Raw genomic sequence first — 26500 nt, forward strand, 5'->3', positions numbered from 1 at the left:
CATAAGACTGAAGTTCATCTGTTAGATTTATTATTTTTGGTATACAGTGTATTTTCGAAAGGTAAACAGAGTGGTGTTACCAATGCAGTCTAAATAGTTTGGGGGTATGAATTTAAGCGTTAAACCAATGGTGATTTTTTTTTGCTTTTTTCACACATGATTTTAAGCTACAAAAAAAGCTATTCATCAAAAAAAATCTGAGCTTTTAAAATTATGTTTTAATGTCTAAGGAATTGCATGTTACCTCCACGTTAATGGCAAATGAGTTCAGTATGAGTACAGTGGTTACTGTAAGAATTAATAATGATCGACCACTAGTAATTGTGATGAATTGCCAGATTGCTTATTGAAGATTTGGGTGATCTACTTCCAGGACTCTGCCCTCAGTGCTTCTGTAGATATATCTTAATATCCACCACAATTTATAGTAAAGCATTTTTCATGGATTTACCAGAAGCAGCAAAGCTGAGTAAACAGTAGCCCTGGTTCAATGGCATGCTCACACACATGTCCACATTTTATTGCATGAGCTTTTACACATTGGCTTCGACTCTGAGAACAAAGAATAAGTCACTGCAACCTTTAATGCTTCAGTTAATATGGTAAGGGCTTAATAATTTTAGATCTTACCCATATTTTTTCTTTCTCCAAGTGCAGTCAACATCCAATCCTAATTTTAAAAGCCTGTGAGTTACCAGAGGTCTTGTCATTCTTTACTGGATGTCTTTTCTTGAGATCAGAGGTGTGTGCTCAGTTGTAATTTTATTGTCTTTTGCTCAGCTCCAAGATTAAGTAATCTACCAATACAGAAAGTCAGTTTGATCATTTATTTCTTCTGAAACCTGAAATCCGGCAGTGCAGTCTTCACTCTGTAATAATTTAATTTCAACGTAACAATGCTTTTAAAATTTGTTTTCCTTTCTTGCCAAAGAATTCAAATGCTTTTTTTCCCCTTCTTCTTTCCCAGTCTATCATTAACATTCAAAGCTCTTTAAAGCCCTTTAATATCTACATTGTATGACCTTCTGTATGAGTGGTGGTCATATTTCGTGTCACTGCTGCTCTTGTAATCTCAGGTTTGTTTTTTCTACCTGGAGACCATATCTGTTTGGTCTGTTAAGGCTAATTTCTGTCAAAGATGCTGAAGTCTGCATGTTTTTATTTCCATGACTCAGTTTTACTGTTCATTTTTTTTTTATTTTAAATATTTAGGTTAAAATGTTCAAATAATTAAAGGTGGCAGCATTTAATTGAGAAAAGTGATTTAGGTATACACCTTTCCAAATATGCTGTCTTCTAAGTATCTGTCCTTCAGAAAAAATTCTCTCTCTCAGTGTACAGAGTATTGGTATTCTTTGCTGATACAGATGTAAATTCTTCTAATTTATCTAGTATTTTATTTTACTTAGTGTTGTTTAATTTGATAGTCATCATAATTGAGGGAGAGCTGGAAATACTTGATACAGTTCCTGTGCAGAGGGTATTCCATGGGTGACACATTACTTCGCTTCTGATATCTAAGATTCTATAACTTCTTAAAAATGTTAATATTTCTCTTACTTGTCCATGACAGCAAGAGATATTTTTTTTTTTAGCTTTTATTCTTTTTTATTATTATTTATTATCTCTTAAAAAAATTGAAATAAAGTTATAGGTGCAGAAGAGCTCATTGCACTTCTTCACTGAAGAGATTATGGATAAGGCTTGCTCCCCCCAGTGGTTTTCTCGCCTTCTGCTTGTTTGCAGATGGGAGCACCAGAGGAAGTGAATGGATTTTCATCTTAATTGTTGGTCTTCTTACAGGCCTGTCAAATGGATTAGCTCGCTAGTGGTGGTGGTGTTTCCTTCTCTTCAGTTTTATGGCAAGTTCACATCAGAGTAGTAAGACTGTGAGACCACCCAGAGAGCTGTGCCTGTGATGCTGAGGCTGTCTTGTGGCCCTTGTGAATGTTCTGTACTAGGAAGGTACAAGAAGAACAAGGTAGCACCTGTTTTAAAACCATTTGGGTTTTTTGCCCTGCTCTTTGAAATTAGGATGTAGATCTGAATAGCTGCTCTGCAAACCCCTTGTGTCCCTTCACCCCAGAAATATGCTAGTTGTGCAGGCAGAACGACTGTGAAGTATTGTGCAAGGATTGTCACTTAGTGGTTGAAAAGTTTTCCTGTGTGGAAATAGGATGGATCTGGTTTGGGGTTGCTTTACATTGGTGCCTTTAAACTCCGACAACAGTCCCAGAAAGGCACACTTTCCCTCCTGAGCACATCAAGCCCACCACACCTGCAGTGCATATATGACCTATGTAGTGTTCAAATCAAATTTGTGGAATCTGCTTGTGCTGTACAATGCTCTCGTCTTATTCAGTGTCTGTGATGGTAACTCTTAAGCAGAGAATGGAAAACAAGCCGTCTCTTTGGGAGGGAGATTTTAATTACCTCTTGCCCTAGAGAGAGCTGTCCTCCCAGGTTAGAGCAGAAAGTATTGGAAGGGCACTGTGGTGAAGATTAGTGAGAGGCTCCTTTACCAAGCCACGGTTGCAAATCAATAGAGGCTTTCAGCTGTCAGTGCAACCAATCCCTAAACCATGAATGCAAATATTTACTTCTACTGAAAACAGAGAGAATTTACAAAAAAAGAGAAACATATTTCCATTCCTTTATTTAGTCATAGAATCAATATAAATGATTTGAGGATGTGGAGAATTCAAAGTGCTCCAGGATAGTACTCACTTGAGTATACAGCTTATTTTCATAGACCAAAGCTTTCATTCTGCAAGGAGGAAAATACCAGCACAGCAGGTCACTCTTGGCATAAACACTTCTGATGTGTATGTGCTCCTTTAACATTTAATTTTAATCAGAACGGGCCGATATCTCTCCATAACATTTAGCTTGCTTTCTTTTGTGCAACAGAAAGTGTAAAGCTGTCGATAATTTTTGCAGTACCCATTTCTGTGACACCTGCATGATATTTTTTAATATTTGCTGAATTGATAATGTTCATGGTAGTGGAGTATACTGCGCAATAAACTGCTTTTGTGGCTGATTAAATGCCAAAGTGAAGTGGAGGTATTCAGCAACTGCAAAAGCCGTTTATTTAGTGTATGCCAATGCCATGAACATTATTCCTGTTACACAAGATTTGCTATACCCTAATGTACAGAAGTATAAAAGAAATTGTTTCCTTTTCTTGTGAGGGTTGCAATTGCTGTGCTGCTTCAATCTCACACTTCACACTGATATGACATTCGGGAATGTAGCTAGGTTGAGTGGCTTGAGAAAGAGGCTGGTTTACACAGTGAATAATTATTTAAAAGAGTTCTTTGTGTAGGAAAAGCATTATGTGGCTGGGTATGCTGAACTAAATTAACTGCAGTATGCCAATTCTCCAACTTTGGCCATTTAACTTTCGATAGGAAGACTTGCCTTTCGCTGCTGTGGTTCTCCCTTGAGGGCTTTGGCCTGGGAAAGACAGCTGTAGACTTGATTATTGGTTTAACTGGAGATTTCCTGACGCACATTTGCCTGTATTGTTCTCCCTCACTGACCAGTACCACCAGCTGGACCACTGAGAGATAAGAAGTTGCAGCTACTTCCTGTCATTCTTCGTGTAGCTTTTTTCTCAGATAGAGGTTGGCAGGAGCTGTACGTAACCCTGATGTTTCTCTCAAGGAGAAAGGATTTTTTTTTTTTTTCTTTTTGGTGCCTAGATAGGTTATAAGAGAATGGTTTCATGCTGGTTGTATGAAATAAGTACCTCATTGACATATAGTTCTTGTGCCATCCTATTCCTTCATGATAACATCTGTTACAGACACTTCCTGCAATTTGATTACATACAAAATGAGAAAAATAAAAAATTATGATGATTTCATTGACTTCTCTCTTAATATATGTTAGATATGTTGCCTGCTAGAAATGAAGGGCTATGGTGATTCTGTAGCACCAAACTGTTATTCTTCTTTCTAATTTCTTTTCTTGCATATTGATTTAATATCATGTCATTGATTTTCTATGGATGATTTCTTTTTCATATTTCCTCATGACTTGTCTGACTGAGGAAGGGTTGTAGGCTTTTTAATTCCATTGTCATTCGTGTTTGTTGTTACCCTCAGAGCTGACAATCACTTAATTTACAGTTCATCTGCCATTCTTTTCTTTGTATAGAAGAAGCTGCAGCAGAGAAAACTGGTATTCCACCCTACAGATTGAACAATGTCATCAGTTTGCTGTCCACAGGATCTTCGTGAGTTGCAGTCTGCACTCTTTCTTTGCAGAAGATTATCATTTATTGCTACAGAGTGATAAACTTTTTGAGTAGCGATTTCTTAAATTTGACTACTAAATTGCATATGCAAGTGAGCAAACACAAAGAAACAAGGCTCTATTTTTATAGTTGTCTTTTGTTCTTCATTACCCCAGAAGCTGGACAGTGGACTGCTAAATGCCTGTTGTTCTGTAAGTAGGCTGGGGCTAAAATACAGAGGAGAAAGATTTCAGCTATATGGAATGGATACTTCTGACACATTTAAAGCAATATACCCTGTAGCTACAGTTTGAGTATCGTTCATGAAAAGGAAGGTGTTTTCTTTATCTGGTTTCCACTTCCTATGGAATTACAGTTATAGGCACATGTTCCGGAGTTGTTTTTTGTCTCACACATTAATGTCTGCTGTCCTGTGAAGTTGCTTCTGATTACAGAACGTTGGGTGCAATGGTAGTAACTCCATGGCCACTGAAGTCAGTGACTAACAGAGAGGTGATACTTCAGTGTTTTCTCTCTGCAGATCACCATGTGGTAGAGAATGAGGCTGTGAAGACCCTTCCTTTCTTCCAGGTTAAACCCCTCTGGTGCTATTTCATTCTCAAAATGCTGCAGACTGCAGTTGCCTAACATAATTTTGAGAATATGAACAACCCCGATACTTAGGCCTTGTATGCTAAAGGAAGATGCAGTGAGCCCACATAGCAGCTTCATGCTGGGGAGAAAAAAGATTTTGGACTTTATTCACCACAGTTTTATGTAGGTATGCCTGGTGAATTGGGAAAATTGTTTAGGAGTGATCAATCCTTCTGTGAAGATTGCTTTGTAATGCTGCTAAGGTCAGTGAGACCTTGGTTTATTTGCCACATAAGTGCTGCTTGAGCGACTTAGGATACTCCAACACACACAGGAGCAACCTTAACTTGCACACTAGAGGCTTTCCATGTTTTAGGACTGTGATTTCTTGCACAGCTTGCTCATTTGGTACAGATCATACAGTGAGGTGAACTAATCAGGGTTTCATCAGCATTGTCCCTCTGCCTTTGATATAGCTTAAACACTTTCCTGTAGTAGGTGTTTAGGATCATAAATATATGTTCTTTCTGTTTTTCCTCTACTCAAGCTAAGTGCTTCTAAAAGTTTTTGTAGTAGCAATCTGTTACTGCAAACTTGATCGTGCCGTTCTTCTGTGGTAGTGCTTGCTGAAGTTGGATGTAATTCATGTGCAAAGTGTATGAGAATAATTATCAGTGACGTCTGTCAGGATTTGCTTTTCTGGTGTGATACTGGCTCTTGATTGAATCCCACTATAATTTTTGTTAAGACAGACAAGAACTCATGAGGAAATTCATCTCCCAACTACTTTTTGGGAGGCTGAGGGGTTGGCAGAGGACTATAGTCCAGTGGCTGGAATGCAGAATTAGGGTAGCAGGTCTTTGTTTTTAGTTTTGTTTCTTTCTGATATGTGACTTAGTCTGGGATTTAGTCTTTTCATCTGTAAAACTGCAATAATAATACTTGCAGTTTGAGACTTACAACGTGCTTTGAGACCAACAGTGAAAAGCTCTCAGTAGTGTATTTATTACATTCTGTTTGTAGATGTTACAAGCAGTAGCTAGGAGAAATGAGAATAAAATGAAGCCAAATACACTGATTTAAAAGCAAACTGTTGAAGCCAGGCCTGAACTAGTAAAATAGTTACCCATATGCCAATGCCTCTCTTCACATAGCTCAGAATTAAATTGCAGGGTTCCAACTGCTGTCAAAAAAAAAAAAAAAAAAAAAATTCCAAGGTTATAACTGTTTAATGGGGGGAAAATGGCTAATTTCTGTCTCTTTAAATTTTGTGGTGGAGAAAATAAGGTGCTTTGATCTTTAAATGACAGCTTCCAGAGTCATTACATTGAATCAGTTAATCTCTCCCAGTAGTTACCTTATTCTCTCTTCCTCATGGGCATCCTCTTTCATGGTCTCAGTGCTGAGCTTCAAATCAATGAACAAACTGTTACTGCTTCCAACACAGCCTGTCTAGTGAGCTTTCCTGCTTTCATGCATTGCCAAGCTCTTACCTCAAACCTTGGCACATCAAAGTGGAGAAGAGGTCCAGTAGTGCCACATGTGTGTTAACCAGGCTGGCTCCATCATCTTCATTTACACTGTACAGGTCAGGCAGTCCCTTGCCTCTTGACAAGAGAGGTTTGCCAGAGACTGCATGTCCTGTCATTCCCAGGTGACATACATAATTCAAAGCAGGTCAAGTGACACAGCAGTGACTGCAAGTATCCTTGGTCATCCCTTTATCTAGTTTAAAAAAACACTAACCAAAGCGACAACTGATCTACATATCTTCATATGAGATATCCATGCCCAGACAGGAATAAGTTGCATTCTGTGTCATACTGCTTACTGAATATTCTCTTTGTTCAGCCTGGTTTTCCTTCCTCTTAGGAAAAAAAAAAAATTGAGAAATTTCCCAGTGTAAGCCCCACGAGCATCTATGTTATGTACACTATGAGGTATTTTATCTGCTAGTGCACAGCAAATGCTGTGAAGTAACACCTGGGAGTTTTTTCAGGTTTTACCAGCTAGTGCACATGTTGTATAAAACTCAGGAGCTGAGGTTCTGGAGCAGTGACTGTTCTCCTGCCCATGTAATTAGTCTTCCTTTAAACGAAGGGGCTACAGTATACAGTGAATCTTGTGCAAGTTCTAGTAGAGTAATTTTGTGGGTTTAGACATAAAAGTTAGGCATCTAAAATGTAATGTAATTAAAAAATAGCTCCTCCTCTTTTCCAGGAAATAAAAGATTTGGTACAAGGTGAACATTTTTAGACAATTTTGTCTTCTAAGTGGGTAGTACTAGGAATTTTCCAAAGCATTTGACATATAGTTCTTTTAATAGAAGCCACCTTGCATTAAGCAACAAGTAAGAGGGGTTTTTTTCACTGATAACGACATTTACTTTATTAATATTCCTAAAAAAGACCTCAAATATATTATCTTTAGTTGCACTTCACTGAGGCAGAATTTCAGGATAGGTGCTACACCTCAAAAAAGAATAACATAATCATGGCTGCAGAAATGGGTGTTTTGTGGTAGTGTGTAAGACCTTAAAGTCTTCTGCGCCTCTTCCAGCAAATTCAAAGATATGTCCCTGAAAATAAAGGTGAATCATGCACATTCCCCTCTTTCTGTGACATATACAATGCATCCAGTGTGTGCAGTATGGTAGCAATAAAAAGCACTGGGATTGGGAATTTCACCTGAAGTTTACTGGCCTGAACGCTTTCTACCTTGTCGTGGTTTAACCCCAGCCGGAAACTAAGCACCACGTGGCTGCTCGCTCACCTCCCTCACAGTGGGATGGCGGAGAGAATCGGAAGGTAAAAGTGAGAAAACTCGTGGGCTGAGATAGACACCCTCGCTGGTGGGGTAGGGTGAGAAGTGGAAAAGGCCTTGACTCTCTGTAAGCACCGCTCAGCCATAATTAAAAAATCTCGGCATTATCAACACTGTTTTCAGCACAAACTGAAAACATAGCCCCGTACCAGCTACTGTGAAGAAAATTAACCCTAACCCAGCCAAAACCAGCACATACTTGCACTTGAAAACATTTTCTGTTGTCTGTGCTAATCATCATTCTTCTTTGCTTCCTAACTTATGGCGAGATCACATGAACTACTTCAAAATGAGACTTTCGCTCAATGTCTGTGAGAATGGTGCAGAATCGATTCCTTCCTTCTGTGAAATTTTACATTGCTTTATCAATAGTATTTTCTTTATTTGTTTGATTGTGATTTGGGGCCAGAAGTAACAGAAATCTGAATACAGTATTTGATAATTAGCCAGAGCTAAGCCTTTCCTATAAGGGCACCAATAATCTTGTTTGTGCTGTCTTTACTCAAGATCACCCTGTTTCTAATTCTCTGTTTAATAGTATTCCAGATTCTGTTATCAAAATCCTTCAGCTTTCTCCAGTACTTTGCTGCCAGGTTTCTTACAAGTCTGACAGCCTAAGAGGTCCTTCTGTACCTAAGATATAACATTTCCTAATCCCCAAGGGTCCTTTAAAAATCATTTTATAAATCAAACTTCTCTGTTTCCACGGCCATGTATAATTGTGCATACACCTTTTTAAAGATACTGACTTTGGAGGTTGGAGGGAATTAAGGAAAAAGTTCAACTTAAACTAAAGTATCTTGGTATTACTATTTTAACACTTCGATATTATCTTTGTTCATTTTATTCTGCACATACCTTCATCTAGGTTTTCTCCACTTCTGTGTTCTTTGCAATGTTGGATTCAATCCTTAATTATCCCATGCCTGGGAGGAAAGGAGACAGTGGTTGTTATAGATGAGCTGGTCAATGGCAAAGAAAACAGTCCCAGGGATGAGCAAAGCAAAGCTGGTGTACTTGCTACACCAGGACTTCTAGGGGAGGAAGGATTGATAGATGTTCTTATGCTACCTTTATGAAACTTTGAGATTCTTAATACAGTTACATGTCCTCGCTGTGTCAGTCTGAAGCCCCCTCTGTCATGATACCATGGCAAAAAGCCTTAAAAAAGAGCTGAGAACATCCTTGCGCTTTGTGGTACAATGATTTGAGTGTGATTCCTCGCTGGAGCTGGTAAGAATAAATATATAGAATAATATACTTTAAAAAAGAAAAGCTTAAAAAAGAAACCCACCTAATCTCAATTTGGTAAAAGTAAAACCACAGTAAGCGTAGTAGTATATATAAATATATAATATGAATTCTGTATGTAATTTCCAATTTTTATGTAAGAAAGTTTTCACAGCATAATTTTATAGTTCTAAAAATGGAAAATTGTGCTTGTTCTTTGTCTGATACTTACCAGTGTAATTTATTACTGAAAAATAAAAGTGATGAAAAAGTGATGAAAACCTGCATATTTCATCATATAAAGAGTGCGGACAAATCTTGTTTCTCAAAGCAGCTAATGCACTTATATATTTCTGAAAATTGTGCAAACACAAAATAAGATTTCTTTTTACTCTGCCACTAACAGATGAGCACATCAGGGAATACAGCCTAAGAAAATAAATGACAGTTAGTGATACTTATGATAATTAGTCTACTTTTACTAATGCATCTGAACATCTCACAGAATTTTGACTGAAGTGGAGCATTCACATTTTACTGGTGAAGCTAAATAGTAGATAGCTCGCTAAATAGTAGAATTTTTCAATGGCTACAACTGTTACTGCAACCCTCACTAAAATTAAAGGAGGTTAGATTTCTAACTGATGTACCTTTAAAAATAAAATTTCAGTTAAAAGTCATACACAAAGTCTGTTTTGATGAAGAAGGAAAAGCACATCTTCCGATCCCGCTCGTGTCCATTTGTAGCATGTTGTGTTTGTATTTCTGCATTCTGACTATACAAAATCTGTTATTTTAAATTTTTTTTTAATCCTCCTTCAGGTCTCATGGAAACCTCCTCTAATACAGAATGGCGAAATCCTTAACTATGAGATTCGCATGCCTGATCCACGAATTGTCATTACTGGGAACACTTCATCAACGTTAAGTCATTTGGTGACTAATCTTATACCCTATACAAACTACTCGGTCACTGTATTAGCTTGTTCTGGAGGTGATGGCTTTCTAGGAGGCTGCACAGAGAGTTTGCCTACAAGCGTGACTACACCTTCAACAGTTCCTCAGAGTGTTAGTCCGTTGTCTGTGATTCCAATCAGCGAGTCCTTTATTGCCATTTCTTGGCAACCACCACTAAGGCCGAATGGTCCTCATCTGAGGTAAGCTCTTAGTTACAACTGATATAGCAGTTTTCTTCTCCTTACCGAAATCTGACTCTGAAAATTCGGAGCGATGCAAACTTTATGAGGTGATCTCTTAATTTCTGACTTTTTGAAGTTCCTCTTTAGAGTTCAGGAGCCAATGAATGGGCTCATGGAAAGTGGGTATGTCTAGAAGCAGATAGCAGGGTGAGCTTTGAATCATTTTGAACTTAGAAAGAGTCAGGATTATTAGGAGCAAGTGTGGTGTCTGTGCTGTGGCATTTCCTTTGCAGAACACATTCAGGAACACTATGGGTCTTTCAGATCAGTGCTGTCTGAAAAGCCAGAAGGAGCAAGCACAGGATACTTGCAAAGTCATAACTGGTTTGGGCTGCAGCATCATCCACTTTTTGGTGGTGAGTTCAGACAACAAGTTCCACCAACAAAATAACAACAAATGTATGAGATCCCTGTGAACATAAGTATTTAACACATCCAATATTCTCAGTATTCTGTGTGGTTTATTCTACAGAAAGAGAAAGTGAGCATTTGGAAGTGTGATGACATGAAATAATCTTCAAAACTTAACTGATTAATAAATTGCAAATGAGGGAGTGCATGAGAAAAAATGGAAGTTAAAATTCTACAAGTTTGGGGGCAGAACCAAAAATGGGAAATGCAAGGAAATGCTGGGTGTAGCAGGCTGGATTTCACCACAGGAACGAGAGAAAGGCATCTCCTCTCAGATTTGTCTGGAATACTGGGATGGAGATCTTGACTTGAATCTGTTGATTGCTGAAAGAGAGTGTGTGTATTTGACATTTAAAAAAATATGGATTTGAGTGCACAAAGATTTATAAAGATGAATGTATCTTTATATATATACAATAAAAATGTCAAACGAATCTTTCGTTCTAGTGCTTTAACGTATTGTGAAACATTGTGCATGGAATTATAGCTCTGTACTCCATATGTTCTGGTTAGTAGCTCTCTTCTAGGTGCACTGATGGGTTCAATAATTATCATGTAATGCCATTTCAGTTGCGTATGTTATTACAGCACAGTAGCTTGACTCTTTCTTCAGGCTTAATTAGGGCACACTACAAGTGAATGAAATGATGATTGCTCTACAGTAAAATTTGAAGTTTTTGAAAAGCAGTCCTTGTTATTCTGGGGTTAACAACATGACCGTTTTACCATAGATTATTGAAGTAATTCAGCACGACCTACATCTGCAGACTTCATTTCCTTCATGGTGTGCCATGCTGCCCTCAACAAGAACAACCACTGAAGCAGCTGCTCTGTACAGCATGATGGAGCAAGAAGTCTGCAGCAAGCAGAGTAGCAGCAGCAGCTGCCAGTGGGGGTGATTTACACATGATCACCATTCAGCGTTCAAAAAGATTTTGATGTTTTTCATGACTTGTCTATGAAATATATTGGACAGAATATGCCAGGACTGTTCCTAATAAAACTGGAATGGGTACTGTTGACACTGATGAGCCACTCATGTGAGAGTTTTTCTTGGGGTATAAAGTCATCTGAATATTTTGATAGAGTTGGAGTTTAATTAGTTTTTACTATTTGATTTCTGAGGTTATACTCCCAGCTTCTGCAGTAATTTGGTTTGGCATCACTAAGGCCAGTGGCACAATGCCTGTTTGTACCTGTTGAGGATTATTCCCCAAACTCAAGGGCGAAAGTTGTTAGAAGTTACGCACGTACATCCTAGCTGCCATGGAGTGTAGCAAGTCTCAGCTCTCTTGTAAGAGAGCTTCTCAGTTGATTTCTGGTTTTGAAGCAATGCCAAATCACTCTATGCAGTACCTATTAAATACCCTTTTCATTCAGGGTCTCAAATCTGGAATGGTATTGTCCAACATTTCCTCATCAGACTGGAGATGATCTCAACATAAAAAAGATAAGTGTCAACTTACACATGAAGCCAGCAGTCAGAAACATCATTGCAATGGGGCGGTGACCCACACCAAGGCATTCTGCAGAATGCTTAAACACAGAAGGAAACATTTTCACAAATAAGAAGTGCTTCAAGTGAGAGTCTTTAAGATCTGCCTGAGTATCCACATACTTTTTGGCTGGAATTTAACAGTAGAACCCTTCCAAAATGGGGGGCAGGGAAAGGATGATGCACAGCAGCTCAGCACTTTAGAGAATCAAGTTGTGTATTCAAGTGAAAATATATGCATATGACCCTAATTTGCTGGGCATCAGTGGAAATACTGTTGTAACTATAGTTTGATTAAAACTGCAGCTCACCATTGAAAGCGATTCCAGAGTGGTTCTATAACTGGTAGGAAGAGTACAAACATCTGGTGCCTCATAAAGAAAACACCACTATCAAACTGAAGCAAAAATCATATCAAAAAGATCCTGTGAAATGTAATAAAGAAGAATAATCCAAAAGATTTTGAACAAAGATATAGAATTTTGTTTCCTTTAGAGTATAGTTTTCTATGTAATCCCTAGAATGATTAGGAAATGCAAAATATAGTATTACCCCTTTAGTTTGTGTAGACACTGAGTGATTTAATCCCTGTTAAATTCCATAAAGGTTTTGTATAAAAGATGATGAAGACTGAGTGATGCAGAATCAGTGGAAGACATGTTTTCTGAATCAGGCGGTCTCATGGCTGACCTGCTGAAAGATGGGCTTTAGCTGACCTGCTGTTTGAAACAGAGACAGCAATACAGCTTCAGTTACCAATTAAAACCAGGATGAAATAGTTTGGTCTTTCAAGCTCACATCATGAATGTCTACCCAAATACAAAGGTGCCTCACTGAGGTCTACAGATGGAACAGTTAACTCATTCTACACCTGTTTGTCACCTGTAATTTACACTGTGGTTATTTGCAAACACACTTTAAACACAAATGTACAATTAACTCGCTACTACCAGGAAAATAGTAATAGCAACGCTGTATGTTTCAACACATTTGCAAGAAAGAGAAATTGTCATTTCATATTCCAAAGCAGTCTGTGTGTATCAGATGGCATCAGTCATGTCCGCATAAGATACTGTTACTGTGCTATTTGGACTTGATCTTCATACCGTTTCCACAAAGTTTAAAATCTGTAAATCATTAAATAAACTCATTCTTTCAAATGGAAGTGCTTAATTTTCCATTTTCAAAGTAGTTTTTTAAAGTAATTGAATGTTCTAAATCATGAAACATTAAAAAGAATATTTATCTCAGAAAGTTTACAGCTGTAAAAACAAAATAATGTGTGGCTTTAAAAAAAACAACTGGGGTTTTTTTTTGTGTAATAACATTAGTTGAGATAATCCTGGTGTTCTGCTTGTCTTTTGTGTTAGATATGAGCTCCTGAGACGTAAAATCCAGCAACCACTTGCATCAAATCCCCCTGAAGATTTAAATCTGTGGCACAATATTTACTCAGGAACTCAGTGGTTTTATGAAGATAAGGGTCTTAGCAGGTGAGATTACAAAAACTATAAAAACAAATGCTGGCATTTTGTATAGTGTATGTTTAATAGTTCAAAGTATTTCTTGTGTCTTTATGTAGTGAACATATTAATTATGTAATGAAATATTTTTTGTCATCATCTTTGGTATTAATCATTCTAATATGCAGGGATTTATTATTAGTCTGTCATTCTTGACTCATACATTGTTTTGCCCTGAAAAAAACAAATGAAAATAAAGATCTTGTGAAATTTTAGCATTGATATGCTCATGCAGTCAAACCATTTAGATTTATGTGTACATGCGCGCTAGATTTGTGTGCTGGCAAAGTCATAGCACAGGCAGAATGAATGTTTGAGAAGTCCTAGCTGGGAAACATTTGAAACTTGGTTTCAGCATTGTTTTTCTTACCTGGTTTTAAAAGTGCAAATTAATGATTGCTTTAGTATCTCCAAAGGCAAGAACAGTATTTATTGCACTCTCAGCAGATCTAATTTAAGGGCAGCTTTGGGTTAGCTTCATTACAGTTAAATGCAGAGGCTTGAAGGTGGGGAAATGGAGGGTGAGTTCTGTTCCTCAGTATGTAACAGACCTACTGTGTGGTATAGAGCAAGACATTTGCTCTTAATCAAGTTTAGTTTCCACATCTCAAATTCAAAGCTACCACCCTTAAGACAAGCAAACACACACATTAAGAACCTGTAACAGAAGATTCAACATGGATTCTACATTGGTTTTTTGTAGGTAAAGTCTCGGGAGAACATTCATGGGTGGTTTCAGGATGTGTGTGTTCTCTGTGCTTGTGTGCTGATGTGCTTTAGGAGGACTGCCTGTCAATCATTGCCCCTCAAACATCTGTACATTACTTCTACTTACTTTGATAAAAGCTGTGTGAGCATCCCTCCTGAGCACGATGCGAACCAGCAGAATGTGACCTCTGCTCCTGACTGTTGTATTGACCAAACCAAGCCAAGGGCTACTGCTTCTGGCTTGCCATTGCCTGCTTGCTGAAAGTCACTGCTCATTTTCATCCGTTGCAATAACTGATCATGGAGCTGTTCTTTTACCCAATCCTGCCCAAGAGCCCATTTCTTTCTTTCAGCCATGCTTGAAATTCTACATAGAGTTTTTTTTTGTTTTAGTTTAGCTCATTTCAGCAGCGCTGACGTGTGCAGCAGTTATGTTAGCAGTTCAGAGGGGGCAATAAATTCTGACAGGGCCTCAGTGACAAGTCGTTAGGCACAATGATCTTTTGGGTTGAATGAGCTATGGCCAGAAAAGTGCGCCTAACCCTCGGACGCACCCGAACGCTTCTTTTGGGGAGGGTTCTGCAACCTGCAGCTATGTTTTTGCAGTCAAGAACTCAGGATGAGTTTGTGGCTGGAGAGGTGATGCTGCAGAAAGACTTAAGCCTTATTTTTCACAGAAGAAAATCCATGTATCAGCATCTATTTTCACTTGTGTCATGCTTTAAGCATGTTCCAGAATTAGTGAATTTTTATTATACTGCCAACAGAAGTCTCTTTTTACAATGATTTTTTTCAGATGGCTTCTTAATTTCTAGTAGGTTAAACCAAACTTCTTTTATTTTCATTGCTGGAAATGGAAATGTTGAAAATATGGATCAAAAAATGAATCTCAAATTCTGATCATTAAATTGCAAGACTAGATCCTGTTCATGTTTTATTGCACGTGTGCTACAGTATCCAAGAAAATACTACATGTTCACAAGTGACAGAAAATGTGGAGAGCGAAATAAGGCGTGTTATGTATGTTGTCACCATTCTACAATGCTTGTAGTTACAGTTGGAGCTAGTGAGCTCCCATTAGTTTGCTTTCTTCTCAGTGGGACTGTTAAAGCTTAGCTCTTCTGAAATCAGGCTGTGGATGGTTGCATAATATGGGGTGCATTTAAAAAAACCTTAAAAGTAAATATACAGTGTGAGTGACTTTTCTTTTTGTAGCAAAATCTCTAAATATTAGGCATTTACTGTATGTTCCTTTATTGCATTTTCAGACGTTTATCCCAAAGTGCTGCAGTTTTAGTGAAAATTTGAACAAGATGTTCCCATGTTTCTGTGATTGCACAGTTTTCTGTGAGGCCTTTTATGATGAAATTAAATTTGAGATTGTGAAAACCCACTTAAAATACATTAATATGCTATTTGATATAGAGAAGAAATTACGGAGTGACAGTTGCCTGGTTTACTAAATATACATGAAGTATTTAATAAAACTGTGTAAGCTGAATATACACAGTTCTGAAGAAAATTACTTCATTAAATGAGTTTGCATTCCTAGGCACTTTTTTCTGATGTTTTTGTAGTGGCTGTGTGGTGAATCACTTTTACAAATGAGACTCTGCAAGTTAAAATCAATGGGTTTCCCAAAAGAGGAAAAAAAGCCTCATTTGATTAAATTCTGATCCAAATTTTGGCAGGTTGCCACTGCTGTAATTACATATTGAATTGAGCTATAATCTCTCAACACCTCAGAAGCTATGACTATGAGGAAGTGAAATAACGTGTTTTATTTTTGTTACCATGTTAATTGTGCTGAATTATTTCCAAAAAATAGACACCTCTTATAGAGTCTTTATTGGTGCAAACCATGCAGCTGAATTTTTTGGACCGGGGAGGAGGGAAGAAACAACAAAACTTTGGCACAGACAGAAGGTTTACAGCAAATGTTTTCTACGTCTGCATTTTTTGTTCCATTTAATTATTTTTAAAATGTCTTAGGTACACAACATACGAGTATAAGCTCATAGTGCACAACGAGGTAGGATATACATCCAGTGAAGAAGTGATAGCTACTACATTAGCGGGATTACCAAAGAAAGGAAGTATCCTTATTGCACGTGCTGTTAATCATACTGCTGTAGAAGTGGAATGGTCAAAACCAAGTAAGTGTGCTTAGTATTTATTCCAGTAACTAGATGTTAACCTGCCATCACTTATGTTGGTCTGCCTTGCTCTCGTAGGAAACACAGTCCTTGTCTTGATTTATAATATACCGAAGTGTCCTTGAAAGGAGAGGAAAGAAATAGGGAAAAAAATGTGCACATTTTGCTATTTCTCAGTCATGTTCGTATTTATTAAATGCTATTTCTGCAGAATGAGAATAGTGAAAGTGAAGAAATAGTTAATGGAAACTCATGAGAAATCTATAAAGTAGTAGTACACAAAGTCCTGTTGTCTTTGTGGTGTATTTCATCTCTTTGTATAAAAATTTACATATACATTCCTTCAGGATGAGAGGATCCCCTTTCTCTTTCTTTTTGCTCTGCTCCTTAAAATTAATTTAGCCAATTTCTCTAGCTGGTTTGCTAATACAGCAGTGGGGAATTTCTTCATGACTTACATGCAAATGATTTTATAAGGACTGGGTGCTGAATTGCAACAAATGTAGTCTCTTTATTTTATAATTGCATGCCTGAAGTAAGCATGCTTATAAAAACTGACAAATGTAATAGATCTGAAGCAGCTCACTGAAGTTTCATTACCTTAGTAATCTGAACCCCTGACCTTCTAGATGTAGGTAATGCAATCTGGTTTTATTTTCATTCATACCTTAGAAATTTCCTCCATATATGTTTGTTAATGCAAAGGTTAAACACCAAGACAGGGCCATTTGTTATTTGAAAACCTTATCATATTTTATTACTACTTATGTTGCAGTAAGCATGTTAACTATTTTGTATACCCACATTTCATTTTTTTTTCATAATATTAGTTTTCAAATTATTTTTCTGTTTTCTTTGGGAATTTGGGAGTCTTTAATGTAAGTTGCCTTGCTATCTTTCTTTTTCTGGAAAACCTACTGAAGGTTTCTGACTTCTAAGGATTTAGGACTTGTATCTGCACCACTTAAAATAAAAATAACATATCACTCTTGCTTAAGAATTTCTATGACAAAACTGTGTATTATTAAATCTGAGAATATGCTTTTGGCTTTTACCAATGCTCTTTCCAGGTCAGCTGAGTCCTGTTTAGTGGTACAGCGTGTCATCTAAAGCAGTATGTATTAGTGCTTAAAGTTTTTCTCATAATTACTCTTTTCATCTTGATGCCTACTGGAAAAGCAGTTGCATTTGATCAGATCTGAACTTAAACTGTTTGACAAAGGACAGATAAGATAACAGACTACATCTGAGTTACTAAAATGGAGAAGCAAGACTGCCTGGAATCCTTGTTTATCCAGACCAGTGAATGTCCTTCCCTTTGTAGCCAGAAAATCGTACTGGTTTTTTCTTCCTTTCACGGGGGAAGCTAGTGCTAGGCAAAACACATTTTAGGAAGAAATGTGAGATTTTTTTTTTCCCCTGTAAACATAATACTTCTGAGTGTATTACAGCTTTACAGGTAGATGACACTATCACGCTTGTTCTAAAATAAGAACACGTAGATTTTCATTTTCACTATGGCCAAAAGGCTGTCCGTGTAAAGTTGAATTTAACTATAATTTAAGGCATAGGCACCTGCCCCTTATTCATGGCTAGAGGACTAACAAAGGAATTCAGTACTTTTGGGGTGGGGGAGTATTAGTTGAAGGGAAGGAACAAAAAGGGAAAAAATCTTTGAGGTTTCCATCTTAAACTAGTGCCATAGAGGAATCTGATTTGTTGTCTTCCTTCTATCTGGGTGAAAGCCATCCTTTTGCAGTGGCAAGCTGCAAGGTCCACACACCATTGCTAGCAGTGGGTTTCACCTATTAAATTTACTTCACAGATTCCATTGTCATCATGGGGATGTCCAGAGAAAGAAAGCTTTTTCCAGTATTAGATAGGATGATGTACTGTTAATGATTTTGACAAGTTTGGAAGAGCAGTCTGCATCACTGCTTATAAGAGTGAAATTGAAGGCACTTGATGGAATCTTTGCTTTTTTTTAAATAAGGGGGCCTGCATAAAATTTGCTTTTCTCTTCACAGTAAATGTTGTTAAGAAACTTGCTGACTGAATATTTGCCAATGGTTTTCCTTTCTTTTCTTAGCACTACAAGATTTGCAAGGAGATGTTGCATATTACACCCTCTTCTTGAATTCTACTGATGATGGAAGATCTCTGAGGATCCAGGCTGATGTAAACTCTATAGTCGTAGGTGATTTGCAGCCCAACACAGAGTATCAGATATTTTTTCAAGTTTTTAACGGAGCCCACAGCATCAACAGTGAAGTTGTGCATGTGACTACCTCAGATGGAGGTTGGTTAGCAGTGAATGCAGCTTGGCTTAAAATCTGAGAATGAAATTGATTGATTTTTGTTAGGGTTGAGATCAGTCATCCTTCCATTATAAAATTTCCGGTATAAAAGGAAAAAGGGCTAAAACGCTAAAATGCTTAAGTGCTGGTTGTCATCATGTGGTAGATCAATAAACGGTCCCACTGAGACAGCAGCAAAAGCTCTAATAGCAGATATTAACCCAGTTTGTTCTCATCTTCTCCTGCATATTCCTATCTGTGTGCACTAAGTTTGGAACTGAGTTCATATCAATAAATGGTGGAATTTAGAAACAATTAATGGGTTTTTAAAAGATTTGCTCTGTGAAGCGATGTGCTTTTGACATGACAGTCATACAAAGGGCCTTCCCTGAGTCACCCAAAACTCTAGGTGTAAGTTCAGCCTCTAAGAAAATTCTTTATGAGTCATTTCTATGCCAGTGGACAAGTGTGTGGGGGGTGTGTGTGTGTATGTGAGGGGAGGGCAGGGGAGAGGGGGAGGATAAAATAATAATAAAAAAATTTTACATCTGAAATGGGTTTAGAATGGTCTTTCTAATCTTTTTGCTTTATAAAGTCTCATTATAAACATTATAATATCATTACCTCAGAAGCAAGTGTTCCAGGTCATTAGCAAAGCACTTTAAGTGAGGATTCCATTTCCTTTCTCATGCCAAAGGTCAGCACCTTTTGTTTATAAAATAGAATCAGTCGTAAGGGCAATTTTTCAACTGGTAAGGATGGGTTCTTATGATAAAAATAGGTCTTTGCATGGTTATTTCTGACATGCTTAGATAATTACGTAATTTAACGCTAAGGAAGGTGTTGGTTGTTTTTTTTTAAATAAGTGTTAAGACTTCATCATTACCTATAGTAATCAACATTCAAAACCATTTACATAATGCCAATATTGCATACTGCTTCATATTGCTTCAGCTATGAGGCTACGAGGCTGATAATGTCACGTTCCACCAGACACAAAGTATTTTGGTCTCAGGTTTTGCTTTAAAAGCAAAATGCTCTGGTTTTCTCCTTTTTTTTGAAGGATTAGGATTGGGGGAGACATAAAAATAATATTTATATGTTGGCAGTGCAGATGGGTTAATAATTTATCATCATATCTCACTGGCCACATACTACTGATGATTGACACTATGCTGCTGGTGTAAAGCATTTTACCATCAGCTCTTGTGGTTTCTAACTGAGAGTATAATAAGCCAATTTACAGAAGACTACAGACTGTGATAACTTCATCAGAGGAAAGCAGATAAGCAGTGAACCTTTTGCTAAACCTAAATACTAATCTGCATTTGGTTAAACAAGTGCTTTTGCAGAGACAGCTGGAGTTTATTCAGTTTCTTCCTTTATTTCTAGAGCCTGAGGGCATGTTCCCTCCAGAGGTTGTCATCATCAACAGTACAGCTGTACGTGTCATCTGGACATCGCCTTCAAACCCGAATGGTGTTGTCACAGAGTACTCTATCTATGTAAATAATAAGCAGTACAAGACTGGAATGAACGAGCCGGGGTCTGTCCTTTTAGCAGATTTGTCTCCATTCACTGTATATGATATACAGGTTAGAATGTCTTTTCTGGGTTGTGCAATATACTTTAATTTCACATAAAATGTGTGTCTTTCCAAGCAGAATATTGTTTCATGGATTTCTTTACATACATGGACATATATTTGCACTGATATTTGTGTGCCGATACATACAAGGCATAGATTTATTTTCAGCATATTTTAGATCTGTGTACACTTTTCATAATACAAATTTCCATTATATTTTTTCAAACCATCAAAACTCCATTTACTTTCGCCTAAATGCTCTGTGCTACAACATTAGCAAAGCCCCAACATATATTACAAAGAGGCAAAGATTCAACTCCTACTCATTAAAAGAAAATTGCAATTGTTTTAGAAACATCAGGCATGCATAATATATCAGCACAGAGAAATAATGATGTGGCATTTGTCATCCTTTTATCATTTTTTTTTTTCTCCTTATCCTTCCGAGGAGGAAGCAGAGCTGATCTCTGAAATCATAGTAGTACTTTTTATGCTGTTAATAAGTACAATATTTTTATTTTGCTTTTCCTTTTCTCTATCTTTGCCTCTCTATTCTTATATCTAATGAAAGGCAAAATACTGTGTGCAGAATAAAAAAAAAAAAAATAAAAATCTTTCTATCCTTAAGTTGTATTAATATATTCAAGAAATGCCGTTTGATACTTAATTGTAACTATTCCTGTCTATTTCATTCAGGTTTGGTTTGCATTATATATGAGAAGGACTTAGTGGTACCATGTATACTTCGTTCTGAAAATTTGCATCCAGTTACTACATGCCATAAATAAACATCACAGACAGGCATACCGTAACAGATTTCTATGTTCCAGCCCCTCTGAAACAGCAAACCTCCATCCATGAATACACATATGACTTTCTGAATGCCGCTTGGAAACACATTTGTCTTTTCTCAATAACAATGCAAATTCAGTGTACTGCCTCACTTATAGACCCTCTGTATTAATTTACCATGGCCACCTTCTGTTGCTTGAGATGTTAATTATTCTTCTCTTCTGCTTTCCTAGTCTTTATACTGGACTTATATTTGCATCAATGTGATGGGTGAAACTGAAATAAGCTGGGTTTAATTTTTTTTTTCTTTTGACTCTTTTTCTTCTTGTCCTGGAAACAGTATTATCTTGGATGCATGTGTGTCTCACTGGTAATCTTACTGCATTATCTTTCATTTTTTGTGCTCTTTTATTTTGAGTAACTTCTCTGTTGACAATACAGAAACAATGTTACCATCCTTCACTAGCTATTTCACTTTGCCTCTGCCTAGTTTCATCCCAAGAACTGAAGGAATAAGTTTTTATTTCTGTGGCATTTTTCATAACATAGTCTATGATTCCTATTTGCATTTTTCACTTTTAATTTTCCAGAATAGACATGAAAGAATAGAAAATATTAAGGAAAAACTATCCTTATTTTTATATCAGAATATACGATAGGTGTAGAAAACTTACTCAAGCCCCCAGATCAAAGTACATTTTTTTCAGTGTTGTGTACCAGATTCTACATATACATACAGAAAAAAAAAAATCACAGCAACTTATTATTGCATAAGTTGTAGTTGCACTGCAACTTGTCACTGCATTATTGGTGATAGTGTAATAGAGAACAACAATTAGTGCCAGAGGGCTGCATGTACATATTTTTTTTTAAATGGTTTGGGAAAATGTGATACAGCGCAGTGTACCTCTTGTAGATATACGTATCTAAAAGCTGCAGTATTTTCGTGGCTGTATGGAATCTGTTAAATAGAAAGAATCTTGGGTGAAGAGAGAAGTCTGAAAAAGTAGCAGAGCTGAATAATTTTTGCAGCTATGTGAAACTCATGTTCTTCTTCATCAGATTGAAGCCTGCACGGTGTATGCCTGTGTGAGAAGCAATGGAACCCAGATTACAACTGTGGAAGATGAGCCAAAGCAGCTGTCAGCACCCATTATTCACATAATTGGCTCAAGGTACTATGCTATAGGTGGCTTTCATATATTGGAGCAATTTGTAGCTGGAATGGGGACCAGAATGTAAGCTTGTCTTCTCTCAATTCAATAAGGTGCATAAAAGAATTCAGTATATGCTTTGAAAATATTTTTCATGGTTGTTATTTTTCATCTTGGAGTTTTGGGCCAAAAGAGCAACCGAAGAAATCTCACCCTTCGTTGCCTGTACATACCCATTTGGGTATCACTGTGCTGTGATAATAAATAACGTATAAGTGGAAGTAGTTAAGAGAAGAAGTGTAGAGGAATGAAAATTATCACATTTCGCTGTCAGTTAAGAAGAGGAAGATTAATGCTCAGGGAGCAATGCAATGCTGATAATGGAAACTTAGAATAATTGTGGGTAAAAAAAAGTCACCTATCACAACAGTGAGAATTAGTAAGCTATCTTAAAAGGCATGCATATCTATGTCTCCTTGAACCACTGTTTGCAATCTGCCTATCCACTACCTTCACAGGCATGGGCAAACTTCTTAATTGTAAAGGGAGCATCAGTTTTGCAGTCCTTAGAAGCAGCCAAAAAGTAACATATACAGTGATTCTTTAGGAGTTAATATCTTCCAAAGACAGACTAAAACTATGTTCGCTAACACATTTTTCAGAATTACACCAACAATAAAACAGTTAGCCTCCTGTGTTTATGTTGTTGTGCACGTGAATTTATTACACTTCTGGTGGAGTATGCTCATTAGCAGTGTTTCTTTTGTAGAAAGAAATAAGATATCTTTTTTTTAAAATAACAAAAATCTAACATCTGAGCCTTCAGAAATGGCCAGCAGAATGGATTTGCTTCTCCAGTTTCTTAAGGACTTTGGTTTGCTGTTTATCATTTCTACATTTTGCTTGAATTCAGCATTTGTCTCTGTGTAAGGGTGAAATTAAGCTTGCTATTTTTCTGTCACACATACAGATATAGTCAAAGCTTGTTTGATGATAAGAACTCAGTTCAGGATCTCATCTTTTGCCCTTGGCTTTAACTTATGTATGCCTTTGTCTGTATTGTCTGTACTGCAAACACTTATGCATGTTTCTGCTATTATATATAGACTAAATATGTCATAACACATGAATGCAAAAGGATCAAAAATGCCTTCCTACTTTATAATCTGCTCAGCCAGAAACAGACTCTTTCTACACTGCCTTTTTCTACATGTCATATTATCATCAGCTGTTCTTATATCCCAAAAGAATACTAACTACTGATCGATTGCCCGGACATGTCTGGCCATGGCCTACACGTGCCCCGGGTAGTTCATTTATTTGCCACGGTGGATTTGCTAGAGTGGAATTTAATCAATAGCTAATTCATTAATTCTGGTCCTCGAGTATGTAGGGATTGTGCAGTATAAAAATGACTGGCTGGCTTCAGCTTTGATTGAAATATGACAAACACTACGGCTGACAGCTTCAGCAGGTGCTGGGCTGAATATGAATTTCGCTTATTTATCCTCCATAAAAGAAAAAGCTTGGGCGAAAAAACAGTTTGTGTAGACAAGAGGACATTTTAATACGTATCTGTCATCAGACAGAGAAAAAAGGCATTTCTAGAGTATAGGCTCATGGGATACCTGAGATATAACACAGACTGTGTAGTTTATTGTCTTTAATTGGAATCATGGTGTTTTTCCCTCTTCTGAATCAGTTTGGGGGGCTGTATTATTGATGAGAATGCTGTAGGATAATGTCTTTGTAGCATTCACAAATAATTGTTTTAAAATTTGCCTCAAGGTGCTGCATGACATAAATTATAATTTCACCCACCAACTTCTAAGAAGTCTTTCTGATAGCAGCTCCATCCACACTGTTCTAATGAAGGTTATACCACCAGAGCCATTATAAATACCTTACTTTTCCACCCCTTACAGTTAATAACTCAGCTTCAGGCTGAAACTTGGCACAAAAGGTCGCAGTCCTGGAATGATTATTTTATAATGCCAAACTTCAAATAGAAAACAATATGGGACCCAATCCTGAAAGTCCTAAGTCAGGTTCTGGTTTGTTACTTTTCTTGTCTGGGTTTTGGGTGGGGGGGGGGGTGGCGGGTAGAGAGGTAGCATTGGCCATGTTTAGGCAGAAACAAATCCTATTCAAATCAAGTATGCTTTTATTTTTTTTAGTTAGAACCTCAGTGTTTGTCTCTACAGAAAAGTATTTTATTACACAGCTTAGAAAGTTCTCTGAGTACTGCATGCATGTGGATGCTGACTTAAAGTTTGTGTAGTGGATTAAATTCTCGTGGTGTGTTCGAAAATAGTTCATTCCCCTTTAAAATAATTTTCTTCTTTCTCTTTTTGCCTCGTAATAAATACAGCATGGTTAGTTTTTTTCTAATAACAATACTTAGCAGCAGCTTTGTTCCTTTCAGAAAACTGAGGCATAATGCAAATGTACCCGGCCAGCAATTGTGCTCAGTGCTTTATTAAAAGGTTGATGGGTCTGAAAACACCCTGTGGAATAAACTAGGGGAAAACTAGGGAAAAGCCTTCATAGCTTCATGAAGAAAGAGAAGGCCCTTTATGCACCTTGGGGGGAACCAGAAACCCTGGTCAGGGTGTAATAGAAAACTCAAAGAAGATAAGGCTGTGGGAGAAAAGCTAGGTGAATTCTTTAGTTTGATGTTCAGTATCATGGGGTTTAGGAAGGTTTCTGTATCAGATGCTGTTCGTGGGTGAATGAGCTGGAGGAGTTATTTCAAATTAACATGTTAGTGAGAAATATTTTAGAACAAATGGGTAAAACAGCAATAAATTGTTGGGATGATGGTATTTGCTCAGGAGTTCTGAAGCAGCTTAAATATGAAACTGTCAAACTCCTGTGCTGTGTAAAATATCCTTTAAATTGGTCTTGATACTGGAGGAATGGAAGATGAGACAATGTATTGCAGATTTCTCCAGGGGTGTCAGGGGAACTAAAGACCAGTAAGTCTAATTTTCCATACTGGGAAAATGGGCAGAAAGTAAAAAAAAAAAAAAGGAAGGTATTCATAACTATGTGAATAAACATGAAATACTGGGGAAGATTGTTGTGGAGTCATGTCCAGCCAAGCTATGACAAGATAACCAGAAATATCCAAGGGACAGGCAAGACACAAAGGTTTCTCACGTACGCTGTGTTTTATAGCACTTTCCCTAAAGTGTTCAAGACAGCTTTTCCATGGAGGAAACCTGATCGCTCTCCCTACTTTAGTAATGGGAAAAGCAAAGCACAGAAAGATATCTCTAAGTTTGTAGCAACAACAGAAGCGCAATGCTATTTATCAGACTTTCTGTACTGTGTCATACCACCTCTCTAATGTTAGCGCTGCAGTCCACGATACAGCAGGTCGTTAACTCTTGTGCAATAATGCTGAAACAGTTGCTCAGTATGTGTGAACTCCTGGTGAGGAAAGTATTTTATCCACTGGTCATTAATAATAGCAGTGTTCCCTACCTTAAGAATGTCAGGTGAATCCTGTGATTTTTCTGCGATTTCTTTTAATGCCAACTCCTGAAAGTAAAGTCATTGAATCTTAGATTTGATGTGATTTTTTAAATTTATGTGATGAGACTAACACAACATTCATTCTCAAGATTCAAAAGTGAGGCCTTGTTATTTTTTTAATCTTCATGGTTAAACCTTTACTGCTGTGTTGGAAAAAAAAAATATCAGGAGTTCTTTTCATAACTCATGGACACTTGAAGCTGGTGATACTTGAAGCAGGCAAAACCCAGAATTTCCTTTCCAAAATCTGGTTTACCAAAATGTATCTGCTGTGATAACAAAACTCTGAAATATTGATATTTTTCATGGATTTAAAAAAAATTATATTTCTGCCTGGGAATGGAATGAAGGTCTTCACATGCTTGAGCCAAAGGATTTCAGTTTGCTCTGTTGCTCCAAAAGCAAATACACCTTTGTGGATCAGTTTGAAATCATTCTTTGTCTCCTGGAAGTGCTGCAGTGCCTCATGGACCTTGTAGCCTGAAGCAGTTCATTTCTGTGAACCTGGTTAGGCGGCCTTTTCTGTGGGACAGAGCCCTGCTTCAGCATTTTCACCACACTGACAGCAGTCACAGAAGGGACTCATCCACCATTTGAACTACCATAATTGCACATGCTTGAAGTGAAGTTTTCTCTAGGCAGACAAAGATTATACTCCACCTGCCAGGTGTTGTACATTCATCTGTGCCTAGAATTTGCAAGTCTGCTTCTGTAGTTCAGGTTGTAGGCACTTTGCAGCATAGACAC

General features: G+C 37.4%; 1 protein-coding gene across 1 annotated transcript in view; it reads left to right on the top strand.

The window, feature by feature from the left end:
• USH2A (usherin) overlaps positions 1 to 26500 on the top strand; it is a 392565-nt gene that overhangs the window by 263805 nt on the left and 102260 nt on the right. The window contains exons 41-46 of the mRNA XM_075042640.1: positions 9713 to 10047; positions 13366 to 13488; positions 16219 to 16382; positions 18472 to 18681; positions 20072 to 20274; positions 22122 to 22234. Coding sequence (XP_074898741.1) covers positions 9713 to 10047; positions 13366 to 13488; positions 16219 to 16382; positions 18472 to 18681; positions 20072 to 20274; positions 22122 to 22234 — 1148 coding nt within the window. The remainder of the gene's footprint in view (positions 1 to 9712; positions 10048 to 13365; positions 13489 to 16218; positions 16383 to 18471; positions 18682 to 20071; positions 20275 to 22121; positions 22235 to 26500) is intronic.

This window comes from Buteo buteo, chromosome 12 (genome assembly GCF_964188355.1).
Source record: "Buteo buteo chromosome 12, bButBut1.hap1.1, whole genome shotgun sequence".
NCBI classification, from domain to species: domain Eukaryota; kingdom Metazoa; phylum Chordata; class Aves; order Accipitriformes; family Accipitridae; genus Buteo; species Buteo buteo.